The 21,335-nt window shown below is 43.6% G+C and overlaps 1 protein-coding gene across 1 annotated transcript in view; it reads right to left on the reverse strand.

Annotated features, from left to right (window-relative positions):
• Positions 1 to 2,403: 2,403 nt before the first annotated feature.
• tmem131l (transmembrane 131 like) overlaps positions 2,404 to 21,335 on the reverse strand; it is a 210,237-nt gene continuing 191,305 nt past the window's right edge. The window contains exons 30-35 of the mRNA XM_068040695.1: positions 19,733 to 19,808; positions 19,518 to 19,648; positions 5,518 to 5,638; positions 4,348 to 4,436; positions 3,465 to 3,604; positions 2,404 to 2,860 (exon numbers count right to left, since the gene is read on the reverse strand). Of these exons, the coding sequence (XP_067896796.1) occupies positions 2,582 to 2,860; positions 3,465 to 3,604; positions 4,348 to 4,436; positions 5,518 to 5,638; positions 19,518 to 19,648; positions 19,733 to 19,808 (836 nt within the window). The 3' untranslated portion in view covers positions 2,404 to 2,581. The remainder of the gene's footprint in view (positions 2,861 to 3,464; positions 3,605 to 4,347; positions 4,437 to 5,517; positions 5,639 to 19,517; positions 19,649 to 19,732; positions 19,809 to 21,335) is intronic.

The raw sequence follows: 21,335 nt of genomic DNA on the forward strand, positions 1-21,335 counted from the left end.
GCCTTTTCCCAGTAAAAGGGATCGAGTGGCCCCTGTGTCCCTGAGTATAATTATGGGCTTGCTTGCCCCACTCGAGGGGTATGGGGTTACTCTCCCTTCAGACACAAAACCCTTATATCCTTCAGGAATCCTATAAAATTTTCCTGCACTGTCAGTGGCAGTTTCTCTGGGTCTTACTGCTGCTGCAGTTAAAGCCACAGCTTGTTCAGCTGTACTTTCCATCAGGGTCCCTTCTGTTTCACTAAGCAGGTGTGCCCTGATTAACCCTACAGGTTTTCCCTTTAGTTTCCAGCACTCAGCGCTTAGATGCTCTGCTTTATTACAATGGAAGCACACAGGTCGCACTCCTGCTTACAGCACCTTCCTTTTTGGCTGGAGGAGGGCCCCTTGCGTCTCTTGCTTTTCTTTCCCTCCCAGGACTGCTTGGGCTTCTAACACTTTCCCACCCTTTGTCCTTTCCGGATTTGTGCTTGTTCCAGGTCCCGTTTACCGGGTGGTGGTGGTGGCACCCCTCCACCGCCTTTGTTCGGCGGAGAGTTTCATCTGTTGACTTTTTAATCAAAATAAAACCACCCAGTGATTAGGAAAGGTTTTCCCCTGGGAAACGGACTTATGAGAGCAAACTCATCAGCCAGAACTGTGGTTTGCCAGGCTCTGTAAGCTGTCTGTTCCTCTATGTGTGTCTTTATGGAGAGTGGGAGAGAGTTTTTATAATTCCTCTAGCAAAACTACTTCTGAGATTTTCACAGCTGAGCTGTACTTGAACAGCCCTCATCCCCTAGTCAAAAGCCAGCTGCTTATTTCTCTCAAGCTCCAGATAAGTTTGATAAACCTGCTTCTTGAGGGTTCTAAACTTTTGGTGACAGCTTCCGGTACTAACGCATATGCCCCGAGGATAGCAATTTTTGTCAGTTCATCTGGCCACATGGGAGACTTATCAAGAAAGCAAATGCACATGGGATATAAGGTAACTTGATAAGGTGGATTCAAAATTGGCTTAGCTGTAGGAGACAGAGAGTGATGACAGACTGCTGTTTTAGTGACTGGAAGCCAGTGTCCAATGGTGTACCACAGGGATCTGTGCTGGGTCCCCCTATTGTTTGTCATTTATATAAATGACACAGATGATTACGTGGGGGGTAGGATCAGTAAGTTCGCAGATGACACAAACAAGTCATTTTCTCGCTCCAGCAACAGTTTAAAATCAACATTCATATGACAAAATTAATATGCCTCATTCTTGGCAGGTGGGGGTCTGCATGACACTTGATAATTTGAAGTAATTCCTTTTTACACTGAAGATGGAAACGATCCACTAATTTGAATTAAGCAATGTAATTAAAGTGAGAATTTAGTCCCAAGAAAGTTGAATAAATCAGGGAATTTGAAATAAACTTCAAATTAATAAACCGCATATCACTAAAAAGCTTCAACAAATCTCTGACAACGATGTCTCTAAGAAGTATAGCAGAAGCTGTTAGAGCAGTGTTGTCCAATAGAAATGGCTGACTAACCACAGATGTAGCTATGGAGATACTGTTTTAGACAAATGCAATAATTTTAGGAGAAAACATCTTACATACACTACAGCTATCTGTAATTCATATGTACATTGACTAAATATCTACTGTCATTCAGTACAAAACTTTGCAGGCTTCACTAAGTTTGGAATCATGATGTGATTTCATCAGATACAGCACACCTTAGTGCAGCTTCTAGGTTTTCTCCAGGTGTTACAAATGGCACTTCATCAGAGTGATTTCTGAGAATGCTGACTTGCCGGACGTGCCAGATCACCCAGCAGTACCGCCCCATCGCCCCGCCTCCATCCAGAATGTGATTGGATGCAGTTCGCCCTTTGCCATGACATGCTGTGTTGGAGTTGCTTATTACTGGTTGGACTGGCTTTCTTCTGCTGGCTTGAAGCGGTTATCCTGATTGGTTGGGCTAAGAATGAAGACAACTCCCCTCTACATATAACGTTGCTGCTGAAGTTTGGCTTTGTCACCAATGCTACACATCATTTTAGCAGATAACCAATAAGCAGTAACCAGGTTAAGCACAACATTACCAAAAACATTCGCACACACTGCTTTTCATCTTACCATTAACCATTTTATGTGTTTGTTGGTTAAAAGAGCACATGCACACCCTGTGCAAATATGAAAATAGAGATTGCATGCCCAAGGTTGGTGTCTATTACTCATTTTTCATTTACTAATCAAAAATGTAATTAGCACATGTGGCTAACCTAGTGGATAACACTGTTAGAGCAGTATGAAGGAAGTCATTCCAAACACTCATGAAATAAGTGCATACAGTAACTTGAGACCAACTGTTTGATACAGAAAAATTGTACTTAACACAAGCTGGTTTATTTTTTGTGATCTTTTATTGGGAAATGTTTTATTAAAAAAATCTTGTATAATATTTTTTCCATATCAAGGTCAATTTCTTTAGTATAAAATCAGAAAAAATAAAAAAATAAGATTTAAATCTTATTTAAATAAGACCTAAATACTTTAATAAGTATTTTAACCATTCCTATGCACACCTTTATTAAACAAAAACAAAATCTAATTCAAATATCCCCATAATAACCAGAGTCACTAGAGAGCTGAGAATTACAAACACGACTGGAGGAAGAATTCCAAATGTGTAGATTCATGTAAGTGCCAAAAGGATCAAAACTGGACGACTGCTCTTGGGTGCAAGTTGATTCCAGATCTTCATTAACTAATACATGCGAGACTGAGTTATCAGTTGTGTAGTAGCTTTGGTAAGGGTCACATTGTGGAGTCCAAATTGATCCAAACAGTCCAGACATAGGGGACAGACTTCTGGTGCCCGAGAGGTAGGACTGGAAAGAGAGAGGGGAAATGCTTTTGTTTTCAATTATTCACAATTTAACTATAAAGGGACTGAAGTTAGGTTTCTTTAACCAAAAGAAAATCAAAATCAACAATTCTTTTAATTTATTCCAAACAAAATGTAATGTGCTACAGGCTTGTACATTTCTCTAGACCTATTTTATAGAATGAGATTAAAAATTTACATTATTTTTTCCAGATGTGTAAATGTACTCATTTTGAAAGCTACTGAATGCTCGATGCTTAAACACAATATCTGACATTTTAAGGGAACTTGTACATTATAATACTGGTTTCCCCGTTATACATTAATAAAATGTCATTGATTACAGAAGTTTATGCTTGAATACTTGCAATTTTATATATTTATACCAATTTTTTCACATCATGGGAAATCTATTTCAGTTGCCCTGCAAACAATACTTTGCTGTGTACAACTGAAGTTAAACTGAATGTACTTTGAATTTCAACTGTACACCAAAATTGTCACCAGCTATATAATATTCACATATTTCATGACTGATTCTAATTTTAGTACATGTTTCAATAAAACAGAGACCTTCAAATTACAAGTTTAACAGTTCGGAAACTTACAGGAGTAGTGCTGACATAGTTAGAAGGTTTCCAGCTAGCGGGAACCTTCAGAGTGGTCCAAGAGATAGCGCAGCCTGGATCAGCCAATGATGCATTTTGATCTTCAGTACAAATGAAGGGATGATGCAAATTCAGGTTGCCTATAAAAAAGTTTCAAAAACACACTTTGGCCATTTCATTTTGAAGAGGCACCTTAACCACAGTCAAAGTGATTAGTTTTGATCATAATGTAATAATGTATAGAAGTTAAGATTTTTCCATGAATTACTGATCACAATTGGTGCAACCATCTCCCTACATTCTAATGTATCAAAATAAGTAACTGAAAATGCAAATGATTTACTGTTGCTAAATTAATAAGACAAATTAAGCTTATTTTAGCAGCTAGTTAAGCTGGTCTGTGGGGTGCTGGGCGGGTTGAAGAGAGGAGAGGAAAGGAGAAATACATTGAAGAACTGATCATTAAGAATCAAAGGGCAAAGATATCCAAGCTCTTGCTTTTGAGGGCTGCACTGGTTCATATCACCAAGTCTCAGGACCACATATAATGTTTGAATGTATGTTTCCACAATTTATATCCATCTCAAGTTGTTGCTACAAACACATTATGCTCTGATTTTAGATTTATCCACCAAATAAAGCAACAGCACTAGAAACAGATCTTTCTAAACTACCATGCTCACAAAATTCAAACGAACAGAAAATAATACATGCAACATCCTGTATCTATGTAGCACCTTTAAATGTAGCAAAATGTCCCAAGGTGCTTAGCAAGAGCATCAATTGAAAGAAGACACTAAGACACAGAAAGACAGATGACCAAAAGCTTCTTTCCCATTCAGTGCAGAATACGGTAGTGTTTTATCAAATTGTTTTATTTTACCTTCAGAAAAACTGGAGAAATCGTTATCATGGAATGTAGTGAAGAGATTGCTGCAATGATCACTGTTGAATGTGGTCCAGGAAAGACGGCTTAAAATATTTTTTAAAACATTAATATATTGCAAGCATCAATTTAAAGATAAATTTAACTAAGAGATAGAAAAGATTTAATTCTAAGTAACAATGCAAAAGATACAAGAGGCCCCAGGTTGCCACTTAAGTTAAAAGTCAATGCTGCATCAGCTGATGAAAGAATTACTCCACCCTGTACTGGCTCCAAAGAGAAATTCAAATGTCTATTTAATATTTCTACATAAATATGTAAACAGAGCACCAGTTACAGTGAAAGAATAGACTACTTTTTTCCCCACACGTTATAAAACGAGAGTATACAAAAACAAATCAGGGGGGTAATTTTACAGGTCTGCACTCTCACTGGGGAGCCTTGCTCGCTAGGAGCATTTATTAGAAGTTCAGGCACACACTACCCATTATTTCCTAATCTCTATGTTGCTGTGCACTGGCCTGTCAAGCAGTGTGAAAAAGGCTTTGAACAGTTGAAGCCTCTTGGTTATGAGCATGAATAATAAATCATACAGAATTAAAATCGAAAAATTAACCATGAATATCTATTGCATCTTCTAAAATTACTTGTGTTTCAGGTAAAAGCAATCCCTAACCAGATAATCATTTTTTAAAAATTATTGTACACTCAAGTTTAAAATAGATTGTTTGAAATAAAGAACTACAGTTCTTATCCTTGGTCACATGACAGGGCAGGAAGTTGAAAGTGCCCTTCCTCATGCCAGGACTTAGGTCACATTTCCTGGATGCTACGCAGAGTCAGTATCAAATATGATGGGCAGCATTTCATAATGACATTACCTAAAGCAGAATGAACACAACCAGTCTTTAAATATCAGAACAGGATGTCGGTAGGGGAAAGGGGGTGCGTGAGGGAGGTGCAGGTGTTCATTCCTATAGCTCAATTAAATTTTTCAATGAAACAAAATTTATTAAAAATACCCTCAGTCCAAAGCTGGAGTATACCAAAACATAATTTTTTGTTAAGACCGAGGTCCAGTATCACTACCAAAGACGCTTAAAAGGTGCAGAAAATAAAAATTACCTTGCGACTCTTTAGTCATAGCTGTTTATAGAACTAACATACCTGTAATCAGCAGCAGCACTTGGCTGTGGGTTGACCGGCATACCATTACCTGAATGATATGCCAAACCATTTGCAGGAGGTACAGATTTTAAACATTGCCCATTTACTGTTGTGTAAAGACCTGAAAAATGCAAGCAATGAGTGTAAGCACCACAATCAAAAAGTTACTTGGGTATTGCTGAAAAAATATCAAAAATTAGTCCAAATTTTGCAGCTCATATTTTCTTCAGCACCAAACAGTTCAACTACTGGAACATGAGTAGTCCATTCAGCCCCTCAAGCCTGCTCTGTCATTCAAAGAGATCATGGCCAATTTGTATCCTAACTCCTTGCATGCAGTTGCATGCTCCTCTTGCAGGATGTGGGAGGTTAGGGTCACCACTTGTGTCCCTGCTGACTTCACCTGTGAGAAGTGCACCCAACTCCAGCTCCTCACAGACCGCGTTAGGGAACTGGAGCTGGATGAACTTCGGATCATTCAGGATGCTGAGGGGGTGATAGCGAGCAGTTATAGGGAAGTAGTGACACCTAAGTTACAGGATAAATGTAGCTGGGTGACTGTCAGGGGAGGGAAAGGGAAAAGGCGCACAGTGCAGGGATCCCCTGTGGCCGTTCCCCTCAATAATACGTATACCGTTTTGGATACGGTTGGGGGGGCGGGGGGACGACCTACCAGAGGAAAGCCACAGTGGCCAGATCTCTGGCACTGAGCCTGGCTCAGTGGCTCAGAAGGGAAGGGGAGAGAATAGGAGAATGATAATGATAGGAGATTCAATGGTTAGAGGAACAGACAGGAGATTCTGTGGTCACAAACGAGACTCCCGGATGGTATGTTGCCTCCCGGGTGCCAGGGTCAGGGATGTCTCGGATCGAGTCCACAGGATTCTTAAGGGGGAAGGGGAGTAGCCAGAGGTCGTGGTACATATCGGTACCAATGACATAGCTAGGAAAAGGGATGAGGACCTGAAAAGATATAGGGAGTTAGGTTGGAAGCTGAAAGGCAGGACGAGCAGAGTAGTAATCTCAGTATTGCTACCGGTGCCACGTGCTAGTGAGGCTAGAAACAGGGAGCGAGTGCAGCTGAACACGTGGCTGCAAAACTGGTGTAGGAGGGAGGGATTCAGATATGTGGATCATTGGGATACCTTCTGGGGAAGGTGGGACCTGTACAAGAAGGACAGGTTGCATCTGAACTGGAGGGGCACCAATATCCTGGGCGGGAGGTTTGCTAGAGCTATTTGGGAGGGTTTAAACTAGTTTGGCAAGGGGATGGAAACCAGAGCCACGGATCAGTGGATGGGGTAGCTGTTGAACAGGCAGATACCGAGTGCAGAGAGTCTGTGAGGAAGGTTAGACAGTTGACAGGGCAAAGTTGCAGCCAGTATGATGGGTTGAAGTGTGTCTATTTTAACGCAAGAAGTGTCAGGAATAAGGGTGATGAACTTAGAGCATGGATCAGTACTTGGAGCTACGATGTTGTGGCCATTACGGAGACGTGGATATCACAGGGGCAGGAATGGACGTTGGATGTTCCGAGGTTTAGATGTTTCAAAAGGAATAGGGAGGGAGGTAAAAGAGGTGGGGGAGTGGCATTGTTAATCAGGGATAGTATCACAGCTGCAGAAAGGGAGGTCGTCGAGGAGGGTTTGTCTACCGAGTCATTATGGGTGGAAGTCAGAAACAGGAAAGGAGCAGTCACTTTGTTGGGAGTTTTCTATAGACCCCCCAATAGCAACAGAGACACGGAGGAACAGATTGGGAGGCAGATTTTGGAAAGGTGCAGAAGTAACAGGGTTGTCGTCATGGGTGACTTCAACTTCCCTAATATTGATTGGAACCTCCTTAGTGCAAGAAGTGTGTCCAGGAAGGTTTCCTGACTCAATATGTAGATAGGCCGACTAGAGGGGAGACTATGTTGGACTTGGTGCTTGGCAACGAACCAGGCCAGGTGGAAGATCACTCAGTGGGAGAGCATTTCGGTGATAGTGATCACAACTCCCTGACCTTTACTATAGTCATGGAGAGGGACAGGAGCAGACGGGATGGGAAAATATTTAATTGGGGGAGGGGGAATTACAATGCTATTAGGCAGGAACTGGGGAGCATAAATTGGGAACAGGCGTTCTCAGGGAAATGCAGGACAGAAATGTGGAGGTTGTTTCGGGAGCACTTGCTGCGACTGCTGGATAGGTTTGTCCCGATGAGGCAGGGAAGGGATGGTAGGGTGAAGGAACCTTGGATGATAAGAGATGTGGAACAACTAGTCAAGAGGAAGAAGGAAGATTACTTAAGGTTGAGTAAGCAAGGATCAGACAGGGCTCTAGAGGGTTACAAGGTAGCCAGGAAGGAACTTGAAGAATGGACTTAGGAGAGCTAGAAGAGGACATGAAAAAGTCTTGGCGGGTAGGATTAAGGAAAATCCCAAGGCGTTCTACACTTATGTGAGGAACAAGAGGATGGCCAGAGTGAGGGTAGGGCCAATCAAGGATAGTGGAGGGAACTTGTGCCTGGAGTCAGAGGAGGTAGGGGAGGTCCTAAATGAATACTTTGCTTCAGTATTCACTAGTGAGAGGGACCTGGTCGTTTGTGAGGACAGCGTGGAACAGGCTGATATGCTCCAACAGGTTGATGTTAAGAGGGAGGATGTGCTGGAAATTTTGAATGATATGAGGACAGATAAGTCCCCGGGGCCAGACGGGATATACCCAAGGATATTACGGGAAGCGAGGGAAGAGATTGCTGCGCCTTTGGCGATGATCTTTGCGTCTTCACTGTCCACTGGAGTAGTACCGGATGATTGGAGGGTGGCAAATGTTGTTCCCTTGTTCAAGAAAGGGAATAGGGATAACCCTGGGAATTATAGACCAGTCAGTCTTACGTCGGTAGTGGACAAATTATTGGAGAGGATTCTGAGAGACAAGATTTATGATTATTTGAAAAAGCATGGTTTGATTAGAGACAGTCAGCATGGCTTTGAGAGGGGCAGGTCATGCCTCACAAGCCTTATTGAATTCTTTGAAGATGTGACAAAACACATTGATGAAGGAAGAGCAGTGGATGTGGTGTATATGGATTTTAGCAAGGCATTTGATAAGGTTCCCCATGGTAGGCTCATTCAGAAAGTAAGGAGGCATGGGATTCAGGGAAAGTTGGCTGTCTGGATACAAAATTGGCTGGCCCATAGAAGTCAGAGGGTGGTAGTAGATGGAAAGTATTCAGCATGGAGCTCGGTGACCAGTGGTGTTCCACAAGGATCTGTTCCGGGACCTCTGCTCTTTGTGATTTTTATAAATGACTTGGATGAGGAAGTGGAAGGCTGGGTTAGCAAGTTTGCCGATGACACGAAGGTTGCTGGAGTTGTGGATAGTGTGGAAGGCTGTTGTAGGTTGCAACGGGACATTGACAGGATGCAGAGCTGGGCTGAGAAGTGGCAGATGGAGTTCAACCTGGAAAAGTGTGAAGTGATTCATTTTGGAAGGTCGAATTTGAATGCGGAATACAGGCTTAAAGACAGGATTCTTGGTAGTGTGGAGGAACAGAGGGATCTTGGGGTCCATGCCCATAGATCGCTCAAAGTTGCCACCCAAGTTGATAGGGTTGTTAAGAAGGCGTAAGGTGTGTTGGCTTTCATTAACAGGGGGATTGAGTTTAAGAGCCGCGAGGTTATGCTGCAGCTCTATAAGGCCCTGGTTCGACCACACTTGGAATATTGTGTTCAGTTCTGGTCGCCTCATTATAGGAAGGATGTGGAAGCTTTAGAGAGGGTGCAGAGGAGATTTACCAGGATGCTGCCTGGACTGGAGGGCATGTCTTACGAAGAAAGATTGAGGGAGCTAGGGCTTTTCTCATTGGAGCGAAGAAGGATGAGAGGTGACTTGATAGAGAGGTACAAGATGATGAGAGGCGTAGATAGAGTGGATAGTCAGAGACTTTTTCCCAGGGTGGAAAGGGCTATCACCAGGGGGCATAATTTTAAGGTGATTGGAGAAAGGTTTCGGGGAGATGTCAGAGGTAGGTTCTTTACACAGAGAGTGGTGGGTGCGTGGAATGTGCTGCCAGCGGTGGTAGTAGAAGCAGATACATTAGGGGCATTTAAGCGACTCTTAGATAGGTACATGGATGATAGTAGAATGAAGGGTAGGTAGTTAGTTTGATCTTAGAGTAGGTTAATAGGTTCGGCACAACATCGTGGGCTGAAGGGCCTGTACTGTGCTGTACTGTTCTATGTTAACTCCATGTATCCTTACCTTGGCTGGCAAAAACCTACTTATCTCAGATTTTAAAAGATTAATTTAACTAGCAGCTACAGCTTTTTGTGGGAGAGTATTCAACACTTCTACCACCCTTTGTGCTTCTTAACCTCTCCTGAATGGCTTGGCTCTGATTTTAAGGTCAAGTCTTAATGACTTGGACTTGGGGGGGGTACAGTGCACAATTTTGAAATGTGCAATGACACAAAACTTTGAAGTGTAGTAAACAGTGAGCAAGACAATAATAGATTTCAAGACGACAAAGACAGACTGGTGGTATTTGCAGCCACATGGCAGATGAACTTCAACACAGAAAAGTGTGGGGCGATAATTTTGGCAGGAAGAATGAGAGAAAATACATGCTAAATGGTACAATTTTAAAGTGGGTGCAAGGAGAGAGAAATCTGGGAGCGTTTGTGCACAAATCTCTAAGGTGGCAGGACAGGTTAACAAAGTAGTTAATAAAGCATATGGGATCCTGGGCTTTATAAATAGTTGACTAGAGTACAAATTCCAGGCAGTTATCCTTTACGTATGTTAAACACTAGTTCAGACCCAGCTGGAGTAGTACGTCCAATTCTGGACACCACACTTCAGGAAGGACGTGAAGGCTTTGGAGAGGCTAAAGAAAAGATTTACTAGAATGGTTTCTAGGATGAGGAATTAGTTATGTGGCTAGACTACTGATTCCAGTTACATAAATAGACTAGAGTTGTCCTTCTTGGAATAGAGAACCCAAGAGGAGATTTGATAGAGATGGTTAAAATCATAAACTATTTAGATAGATTCATAAAGGGAACCTGCTTCCAATGGCTGAAGGATCAATAACAAGAGGGTACAGACATAAGGTCTAAGAACTAGATGACATGAGGAAAAATCTTTTCGTGCAATGAGTGGTTAGGATTTGGAATGCACTGCCAGACAAGGTGGTAGATACAGATTCAAAAGTAGCTTTCAAAAGGGAAAATAAAAATGCAGGGATATGGGGAAGGAGCAGGGGAGTGGGTTGAACTGGAGGGCACAGACCTGATGGGCCAAAATGGTCTCCTTCTGTGCTGTACTATTCTATGATTCTATGTCCCCTTATCCTTGCCTTGACAAGGAAAAGCTGTTCCCATCAACAAATGGTACAAGGACTAGGGGACACAGATTGAAATTTCTGGGCAAAAGGTGCAGGGGAATATGAGGAAGCAGTTTTTTTTTTTAACGCAGTGGGGGGTAATGACCTGGAACTATGGAGTGTTGCCGCCGCTGGGAAGATCTGGCCTGGCAATCCTGGCGTCGGACTCTGTGGTGGGCCGCTGTGATCTGCCGGCACCATGACATCCCCCCCACCACCACCCCAGCCATGATGGAACCAGATGTTGGGAGCTCAACAAAATTCAGCCCCATGACAGCCCCTGCCAGCAGAAAGTTTTTCCCCAACAATTTCTTTCAAAATCCTAAACTCCTCATTCATGGCACCCCCGCTTAACCCAAGAAATGCAAGCCTCACAACTTAACGCATGGGGCACTTGTAACATTATGGTGAATTTGTGCTGCACTCCTTCCGGCACAGTGGTGCAGTGGTTAGCACCTCAGCCTCACAGCTCCAGGGACCCGGGTTCGATTCTGGGTACTGCCTGTGTGGAGTTTGCAAGTTCTCCGGGTCTGCGTGGGTTTCCTCCGGGTGCTCCGGTTTCCTCCCACATGCCAAAGACTTGCAGGTTGATAGGTTAATTGACCATTATAAATTGCCCCTAGTATAGGTAGGTGGTAGGGAAATATATAGGGACAGGTGGGGATGTGATAGGAATATGGGATTAGTGTAGGATTAGTATAAAATGGGTGGTTGATGGTCGGCACAGACTCGGTGGGCCGAAGGGCCTGTTTCAGTGCTGTATCTCAAAAAAAAAAATCCTTCTTTGTAATTTTATGCTTCCGTCTACATTACTTACTACACCCACCATCTATCTTTGTGTCGACAAACTGAGATAATATGGCATCCGATTGTATTATTCAAGTTATTAATATAGCAAACGGTTGAGGCCCCAGCACAGGGGGTGTTAGGGGTGGAAGGGAGGCATTGCACCTCGCAAAGGTGGGCTCACCACACTCCTTCGAGTGACTCGCATTGTATTGGTCCTCACTTTCACCCAGCTCTCATCTGTGGCTCCAAGCAGCTGCTAGCGTGCAACAGCAGTCACATCCCAGTAAACCACTTCGACAGGTAGGCCAAACCAGGTCTCCTTGCCTCAGCGAATTGGGATTTGTCTACCCGAGCATGCGAAGACTGATTTTGGCAGATTGGGCAGATGTGACCAATCTAAGGTCCAACGGCCTTGAAGGCTGTTCAGCACCATGTTGTGGAATGCATAGAGCTCAACCAGATACAGAAGACATCCTGGTCACACACTGCACCTGGATCGGTCTCCAGCCATCTAGACTCATCCTGCTGCTGGACCAAGATAGGTGAGGACGAGAGAGAGTAAGGCTGGCGATGTGCAACTCTCCCTCACTAAAATCCAATTCACGGCAAGTCATGCTCATCATCTTTCTTTATGTGTCATCAATTATCCATCTGTTTCAAGTCCTGTGGCAATGGGCAAGCGACATAGCAGCAGGTGTGGATTTACTGGGAGCTGTAGCAGTGAACCAGTACACAGGCGGCTCAGGCCATTGGGATGTTTTTCACTAGAAGGAAGCAGTAGTGGAACTCGGCAGCCCCGAGAGACTGCTCACCTCCCTAGAATGAGGAAGGGAATAGAAAAGATGCCCCAAGCATTGCCTGCTTAACCTACCCTGGTCAGCAGACTGCAGCTGGCAGGGATGCCAACATCACAGCCCTAGGTCTATCTCAAAAAAGCAAGGGTGACACTGTTCACCATGAGCACTTGGAATGTGCGCCCCCTAATGGACAATGCCACAGCTGACAGACCTGAGAGAAGAACTGCTCGTCGGTAGACAGCTGGCTAGGTACAACAGCCAGATCACCGCCCTCAGACTTGTCTACCTGAGGAGGGTCAGCTCAAGGAAATTAGTGCAGCTTACACTTTCTTTTGGAGTGGTTGTTGAAAAGAAGAATGGCGCGAAGCTGGTGTAGGCTTTGCTGTCGTGAATCACCATCAGTAATGTGACTTGCCTTCCCAAGAGTGTTAATGATCACCTGATGATACTGAAACTCCTCCTGCATGGCAACAGGCAAGCATCTCTCAGTGTGTCCGCCAGTTACGATCAGGTGAGGAGGGGTCGAAGAGCTCCCCTCTTTTCCCTCTCCTCATTTGACCACAACAGGTTTATTTTTTTTTGATACACTTGCCAATTCAGTGAGTGTTTAACTGTTTACGTTCCAAGATCATAAAAAGAACGAATTGGACAGGATTTCTTGAGTTTAACAAAGAGAGAGGTTAGATTGGTTTAAGTATAATAAAGCTAAGTAAAATAAACTGCACTCCAACTTTCACACATATACACACTCGAAGTTCTCTCTCTCTCACACACACACACACACACACACACACACACACACACACACACACACACACACACACACACACACACACACACACACACACAAATAGGTTACTGAGTGGGGAAGGACAGTGCACACAGCCTGTGGAGGCTGGTGACTCAGCTGGCTTCAGGCTGAATTCGGTGGTCACGCGACTTTCTTTTGGGTGGTCCTGAGGCTTCTGGTTTGAAGATGTGGATGACTGATTTGGTCATTCTCTGGGAGGCAGTAATGCAACTGATTTCCTTCAAGGGGGTCTCTATCTTTCCAGAACCTTATCAAATCTCACTGGCTCCACCCTCAGGCTTAAGTAATTAAACAGTGAACATCCATCAGTGAACGGACCAACGCAATCAAACACAGATGAATTAAGCCATTGAACAATCATCTACAGCAGGGGATATTCCTCGGTCGTCGTGCTCAGCAAGCAAAGTTCGAAGCTTGCAAGGTTTGGGTGCTTCGTCTCCACCAGTTTAGTATTCAGCCTTGATGCTTTGCTAATGGGAACAGGATAGGTAGTTCACTCACATTCCCCAGGTCATTGTTCTTGTTGGGTCTGTGCAGACAATTAGTTTCCACCTCAATGCACTGGAATGTGGAGTACAGTGATGGATCTGGGATGGCTCGCATAAAGCCAGCTTTCATCTGTTTCTTTTTTCTTTTTAAAATGTAATTCAAGTTTCCAGCCGGTGGATTAAAAAAGAAAATCACCATTCATGTAGCACGGTTTCATGACAACACCCCTATTATGACCAACCCTGAAGAAGTCGAGGATAAATTTTATGATGGCCTCCCTTCCTTGATTGCTGCTGTACCAAAGTTAGACAAGATAATCATTCTTGGTGACTTCAACGCAAAAGTTGGTGCAGATCACCAGGCGTGGGAAGGGGTCATCGGAAAAAAAAAACTGGGTTGGCAGTTGTAACAGCAATGGTCTCCTCTTACTGAAGGTGTATGCTGTGCACGAGCTCTTGATCACCATCACAGTTTTCTGCCTTCCTAACCGCAACAAGACATCTTGGATGCACCCTCGTTTCATACACTGGCATCTAATTAAGTATGTCATCACCAGGCAGAGAGATAGGCAGGATGTGCATGTAATGAAAGCCATGTGTGGCGCTGACTGCTGGATTGACGACCATTGTATCATCTCAAAGCTAAACATCAAGATACATTTCCCTAGACATCCCCAGGGCATGAAGGCCCAGGAGCATTTCAATGTCTCAAGGCTCAAACAGGCAGTCGTGAAGTAATGCCTCGCAGAGAAACTCAAGAGTCACCTATGCACAGTGATAATGGACACTCACTGCTTTGATGACTGGGTGACCTTCAGGGATATGGTGTACTCCACTTTTCCAGAGGTCCTTGGCCCTACCTCTCCTAAGCATCAAGATTGGTTCGACAAAAACAATGAGGTGATCTAGAAACTACTGGAGGAGAAACATTGGCTCTGTCGGGCTTACCACATTGACATGTCATTACTATCCAAGTACAATCCTACTGTAACATCCACAGGACGGTTCAATGCAAGCTGAGAGAGATGCAAGACACTTGGCTGAATCAGAAAGCAGACGAATTCCGATCATTTGCCAACCACAAAGACTGGAAGAGATTTTATGATGATCTGAAACCTGTCTACGGGTCACAGTCTATTGGTTCATTACCAATCCTCGTTGCTGACAGGTCAACAATGCTCACAGAAAAAGCCCGAATTCTAGAAAGACAGGCAGAGCACTTTAACCACATTCTCAATCAGCCTTCATGCATCAATGAAGAAGCAATTAACAGGTTGCCATCAACTCTTCTCTTGATGAACCTCCCATGCTGTTATAGGAACAACAAAAGCTACTCCTGCTTAATGGCAAAGCTCCAGGAGCTGATGCTATCCCAGCTAGCTCTACAAAGCTGGAGGTCAATGCCTGGTCAAGAAACTCACTGAACTCCTTCAGTCTATGTGGGAGCAAGGAACCATACCGTAAGAATACAAAAATGCCTCCATTGTTCACCTGTACAAACTGAAAGGAACTCACCAATCTTTCGACAATCACAGAAGAATCTTATCCCTCTCCAGCAAAATCCTTCCGAACCATTTAGTGCAACATTTTGACCAGGATCTGTTGCCAGAGAATCAGTGCAGTTTCAGAACAGGTCGAGGAACTAAGGCCTGGCTACCCGACTTGAACCTGACTAGTCCCGACTACGTGTCGGGCTCGGGTCGATATTCAGAGTCCAGAATTCAGGTTCAGTTCGGGGTCGGGCTGGACACTGCTGCCTTCGGGAACTCATGAGATCAGACTCACCCATGATTCCCCACAACTCGATCTGCAGGAATAGCCTGCTGCCGGAATGGATGAACAGGATCACAAGTATTACCATTTGGATAAGGTACAGCATAATAACATGTATGATCTCATTAAATTTATTGCTATATTCGTGTCGGGTCGGGTCAGGTGTGAAAAAAAATTAAAGGACTCGGGCCTGGGTCGGTTTCAGGTTGACTATGGTCCTCTCGGGCCCGGGTCGGCTTTCAATTTTATACCCGAGCAGGCCTTTACGAGGAACCACTGATATGGTGTTTGCAGTTAGACAGTTCCTGGCACAGTGGCGCAGTGGTTAGCACCGCGGCCTCACAGCTCCAGCGACCCGGGTTCAGTTCTGGGTACTGCCTGTGCGGAGTTTGCAAGTTCTCCCTGTGACCGCATGGGTTTCTGCCGGGTGCTCCAGTTTCCTCCCACAGCCAAAGACTTGCAGGGTGATAGGTAAATTGGCCATTGTAAATTGCCCCTAGTGTAGTAGGTGGTAGGAGAATTGTGGGGATGTGGTAGGGAATATGGGGTTAATGTAGGATTAGTATAAAATGGGTGGTTGTTGGTTGGCACAGACTCGGTGGGCCGAAGGGCCTGTTTCAGTGCTGTATCTCGAAATAAATAAATAAATGCCAAAAACAGAAAATGGTGCTCTATACCACATTTGCTGACCTGACCAAGACCTTGATCCAGTCAGTCATGAGGGCCTTTGGAAGGTAATGAAGAAATTCAGCTGCCCTGAGAAATTCACCACAATGGTTTGACAGTTCCATGACTGCATGCTCGTGCGTGTCCTGGATGATGGTCACGAATGAAATTAAGCAGGACTGGGTGTAGCACCAACCCTCTTCAGCATATTTTTCTCCACCATGCTCTCTGATGCCTTCCATGATGGTGATCCTAGCATCAAAATCAGGTATCGCATGGATGGGAAGATGCTCAATATGAAATGACTCCAGGCAAAATCTAAGGTTTCCAAGGACACACTTGGCAATTTCCTGCTTGACGATGACTGTACACTAGTTGCTGGTTCAGACCCGGACATGCAATGTAGCACGGACTTGTTCTACAATGCATGCGACAACTTCAGCCTTACGGCCAGCACAAAGAAAACTGAAGTTATGTACCAGCCTGCTCCAGGAAAGCCCCATCTCGAGCCCAAGGTTTCAGTCCACGACCAGAACCTGTCTGCAGTGATAAGTTCACTTATCTCAGCAGCAAAATCTCTCTTGCGCTGTCTATATCGATGACCAAACACATGCAAGAATTGACAAAGCAAGTGTAGCCTTCAGCAGACTTCAAACATCAGTCTAGGAATGAAGAGGAGTAAATCTGCCTACCAAACTGAAAGTCTATAGAGCAATAGGTCTGCCCTCTCTGCTCTATGCATTCGAGACTTGGACTGTGTACCAGGGGCATGCCAAGAAGCTCACCCACTTTCACTTGAGCTGCGGTTGGAAGCTTCTGAAGATTAGATGGCAGGACAAAATACCTGACAGTGAGGTGCTCACCCGAGTTGGCATGCCAAGCATCCATACCATAATGAGACAGTCACAACTGAGTCGGACTGGTCATGGAGCCAGAATGCCTGACTCACCTACCAAAGTGAACAGCTTAAATCTGGGTTGCACTCTCATGGTGGTCAAAGGAAGTGCTACAAGGACACTCTGAAGGCTTCACTTAGGAGTTCTGATATCGACCCCGAGTCCTGGGAGAAGCTTGCCTAGCATCACTGCACATGGTACAACGAAATAAAAAAAAAAAAGGGTGCAGCATCCTTCGAAAGTAAGCGCATATCAGAGGGGAGAGGAAATCTGAGCCAGCAGCTCACCCAGAACTCAATTGTCTGCTGTATCCAGCCCTATTTGCAACAGAAACCTCCAGGCACAGGTTGGCCTTAGCAGTCACCTACGTACCCATAGTCACCTTTGCTTCATAAGACGAACATAGTGAACAGTTGAGGTCCCAACTCAGATCCTTGTGGGATACCACTAGTCACATACTTCCAATTTGAGTATACACTCATTATTATTCTTCTGCCTTCTACTGTCTACCCAATCTCCTAACCAGGCCAATAAATTGTCTTGAACTCCATGAGGTTTAATTTTAGCTAATCGTCTCTTATGTGGAACCTCATCAAACGCCTTCTGGAAGTCTATATAAACCACATTTTTAAACATCTCCCTGCCTACTATTTGTTACTTCAAGTATTTTGATTAGGTTTGTTGGACATGGCCTGCCCTTTACAAGTACATATTGGCTCTTTCCAATCAGCTGATATTCGTCAAAGTGCTCAGACACTCTACCCATAAACATAGATTCCAATTATTTCCCCACAATAGATGTTAGATTAACAGGTCTATAATTTCCTGGTTTCTTTCTCACATTTCTTAAATAATGGAATATTATTTGCAATTTTCGAACCTAACCAGGTAATTTCTGAATCGAGAGAGCTTGCCAATTATTACTTCACAGACAGAGATATGTATTCATCACTATTAGGCTTTTCTGATAAAGATCTTTCTAATGGACAACAAAAAGCTGAAGCAAACACTCAATTACATACCGACTCTCAGCAATGTTTAGCTTATTTAAAATCAAAAGACAAATACTGTATAATAAATGATAATGCAAACAATGACTGAAATCGCAAGTATTATCGGAAGTTTGTAAAGTAATTTGTAACTAAATAGCATCCATTGTTGAATGGTTATAGCCCTTGCAAGGGAAGCAAGAGATTTTGAAGGAGGAAGTTTCTTCAATAGAGTTGCTAGATAAATATTCACTGAACCTCAAATTGTTTAATCATGGTATATCTCATATGCTTATCACAAAGTCTTACAGATTCAAAAGAAAGATTATGCCGACACTTCAAAAAAGGTTGCATACCAATGTTCTGATGTAGCAGGAGATGGGAGAGAGAGATGAAGCCTAAATTAACAAGCATTTGGTTTAGCTAGCAGACCAAGATATTAAATCCCATAATTTAGTTACTTACTTACATGTCCTGAGATACAAACAGATGTCTGACATGGCATTAGTTGGAACTGTAAAGTAGGTAGATTTATTCAGGTAGATTGACTTTTGGGAGGCATAATCCAGCCAACTGCCCATTTCAGTGGTTAAGAGGCCCCCTGATTTTGAAGCTAGAATCAATTGAACCGGATTGCCGAGCTATGGGCACCAAGTAGGTATCCTATGGTAGGTTTCCCCTGTTGGGCCATAGGAATATTGGCTGGCTGAGATACTGACTGCACCTGCAGGTCTGTCCTGGGGAGGGTATGGGAGGAAAAATCAATGGGGTCAAGTCCAGGCAGGCAGTAGTTCACAATATATTTGTGTATTCCTGGATCCACAAAAATGTGAAAACAACTTTCCAGACTACAACATTGGTGAAACTGGATGCAGCAGGCGTGATCTGACCAGTTCTCTCCTAAAGTGGCAATCAGGATCCTATGCAAGTCAGAGGACCTCAAATTGCATAGTATGAAGGGTCCTACCATCTGAGACAGACGGGCACTTTGGTTGCCCAGTGGTAGGCCTGTGAATGTTACAGTAGAGTGATCGTCGGGGTTAATAGGGCAGTAAGTCAGTCTACCCCGTATTGAGGTTGATACTGCCTCGTGAACATCTATTTCAGCAAGTTAAAATCAACTCTGTGATCTCGTGTAACAATTTATGCATTTGTTCAAAAGGACAGCATTTCCGTACAGAGTCAAGTCTCTCATATAAAATCTGAGGTCCAAAGCTTTTGTTAGTACTTGCCAAAACACTAGATATGCAAGTGTAGCACAACAGCAGTTTTCTTCAGGTACAAGATAAACTTCAATTTTCTCAAGGGTTAAATATCATCAAATGTTGCTTTTTTTTTAAAGTAACAAAACTAGAAGCATTTACTAACAGTAGACCATTTTAAGTTATCGATTACTTTCCAACCTACAACCTGCTTCATACCTGGACTTTTCTTTAAACCCGCAGCTACTGCAGCGAAGGTGGGGCAATGGCTTTTATCTGGGAGACACGAGGGCTGTACATTTCCTTTTAAATGTACCTCATTACCGGATGACTGGCTGAAATGAACAAGCCTTTTATAAAACAAAAGGAAATATAAAATTATAACTGAATCTTTATATAATGTGGCTTTTATTTTAAGAGATATTTGTAGTTACCTTCTACTCCCTGAGCTGTGATCTTCATGTAAAGGTGGACTATAAATTGGAGAAGCCTGCTGGAAAATCCTCTCTCCTAAAGTAAAAATTTAAAAACACAGTATATGCAGGTGTACTGTTCTTGACTTAACTAGTAAACGATATTAATTTCCAAAAGTTAACCAAGTTTATAGATATAATTTTGCATTACACATGTAGTTAATCTAGAACAAACAACTGTATTTATAAAGCTCATTTAATGCATAGAAATATCCCATGGTGCTTCACGAATACATATAAAGAAAGGGATGCCAAAGCAGACAAGGAAAGATTAGGTGGGATACCTGAACGATAAGAGTTGGATTGTTAGAAGACTTTGAAACATGGAGGCAAATGAGAGGCAAAAGGATTTAGGAAAGGAATTCCAGAAGTAGGACCAAGGCAGGTGAAGGCACTGCCAACAAAGGTGAGGCGAAGGGGTAGGGGTGCACAGAAGGCTGGAGCCAGAGGTATGGGACATGACATAGGGCTGGAGGAAATTGCAAAGACAGGTAGGGCAAAGGCATGGAGAGATTTAATGACAAGGATTTTAAAGTCAATATATTGAAGGACCTGGACCCAAAGAAGCACACTGAAGACAAGGGTTATAGACCAGTAGGACTTAGCGCAGGACAGGACATGTACAATACAGTTTTGGACAATTTACAGTTTATGGAGGGAGAGAGGCCAGAAATGACGAAATTGTAGCAGTGAATCTGGATGTAACAAGTGCGTTGTTTCACTGAAGGCAGAAGCAGGCAATGCTATGGCTTTGGAATGAAGCATTCTGGTGATGGATGAGATGCGCGGTTAAAGGTCAAGCTCAGAGTCAAATAGGTCATCAAGGTTTTACATGCTCTGGTTCAACTTTAGGCAATGCTTGGGGAGGAGGATTGAGGCAGTAACAAGACTGCAAAGCTTGTGGCAAAAATAAAGAGCTGATGTTGAGCAGGAGATTTTAACTCTCCAGCCTTGCGCATCCCTAATCAGTTACTTGTTCCCCCTCCTCAATCAGCTGGCCAGTGACACAAGCAAAGTTTTGGGAAGCAGGAAAGCCACCTGCCAGGACCAAAGAAACAATGGCTGGCACTCAGGTAATTCATGGGGAGGGGGGTTTTGGGAGGATCTTGAAAGGGGTGGCGTGGGTGGGAGAGGTGCACAATAGTCTAATGTAAAAGAGGCCTGAACTTTCCTTATGAGAGCTGGAGAAGCACTCCTGCCCCCACAGGCCCCACTAGGCAAGTTTTAAAAAAAATATCTGATTGAGCCTCTTCTGGCCCCACCTCTTCTTCCTGTTAACTTCACCAGCTTCGTGCTCACTGTTGAAACTGTTGTCGGGACCTGATTAAGACATTGGACCCCAATTGGCAAATATAAAGAAGATCCTACCAGTGTTAGCCGGGCGTCCAAGCTGCCTGCTCAGAACAGTGTAAAACAGAAGAACAGCAGAAATGGAGTGGTATGTTGGTGGATAGGCCTCCTGGCTGATTTTCACTGCCAGCCCACCCAATTTCCATTGGACAGGTAGAGCAAATATTGCCGCTAATGTGCCTTAGACCAATCTCAGAACAGCATCACTGACTGC

Source organism: Heterodontus francisci, chromosome 1 (genome assembly GCF_036365525.1).
Source record: "Heterodontus francisci isolate sHetFra1 chromosome 1, sHetFra1.hap1, whole genome shotgun sequence".
In the NCBI taxonomy this organism is placed as follows: Eukaryota; Metazoa; Chordata; class Chondrichthyes; order Heterodontiformes; family Heterodontidae; genus Heterodontus; species Heterodontus francisci.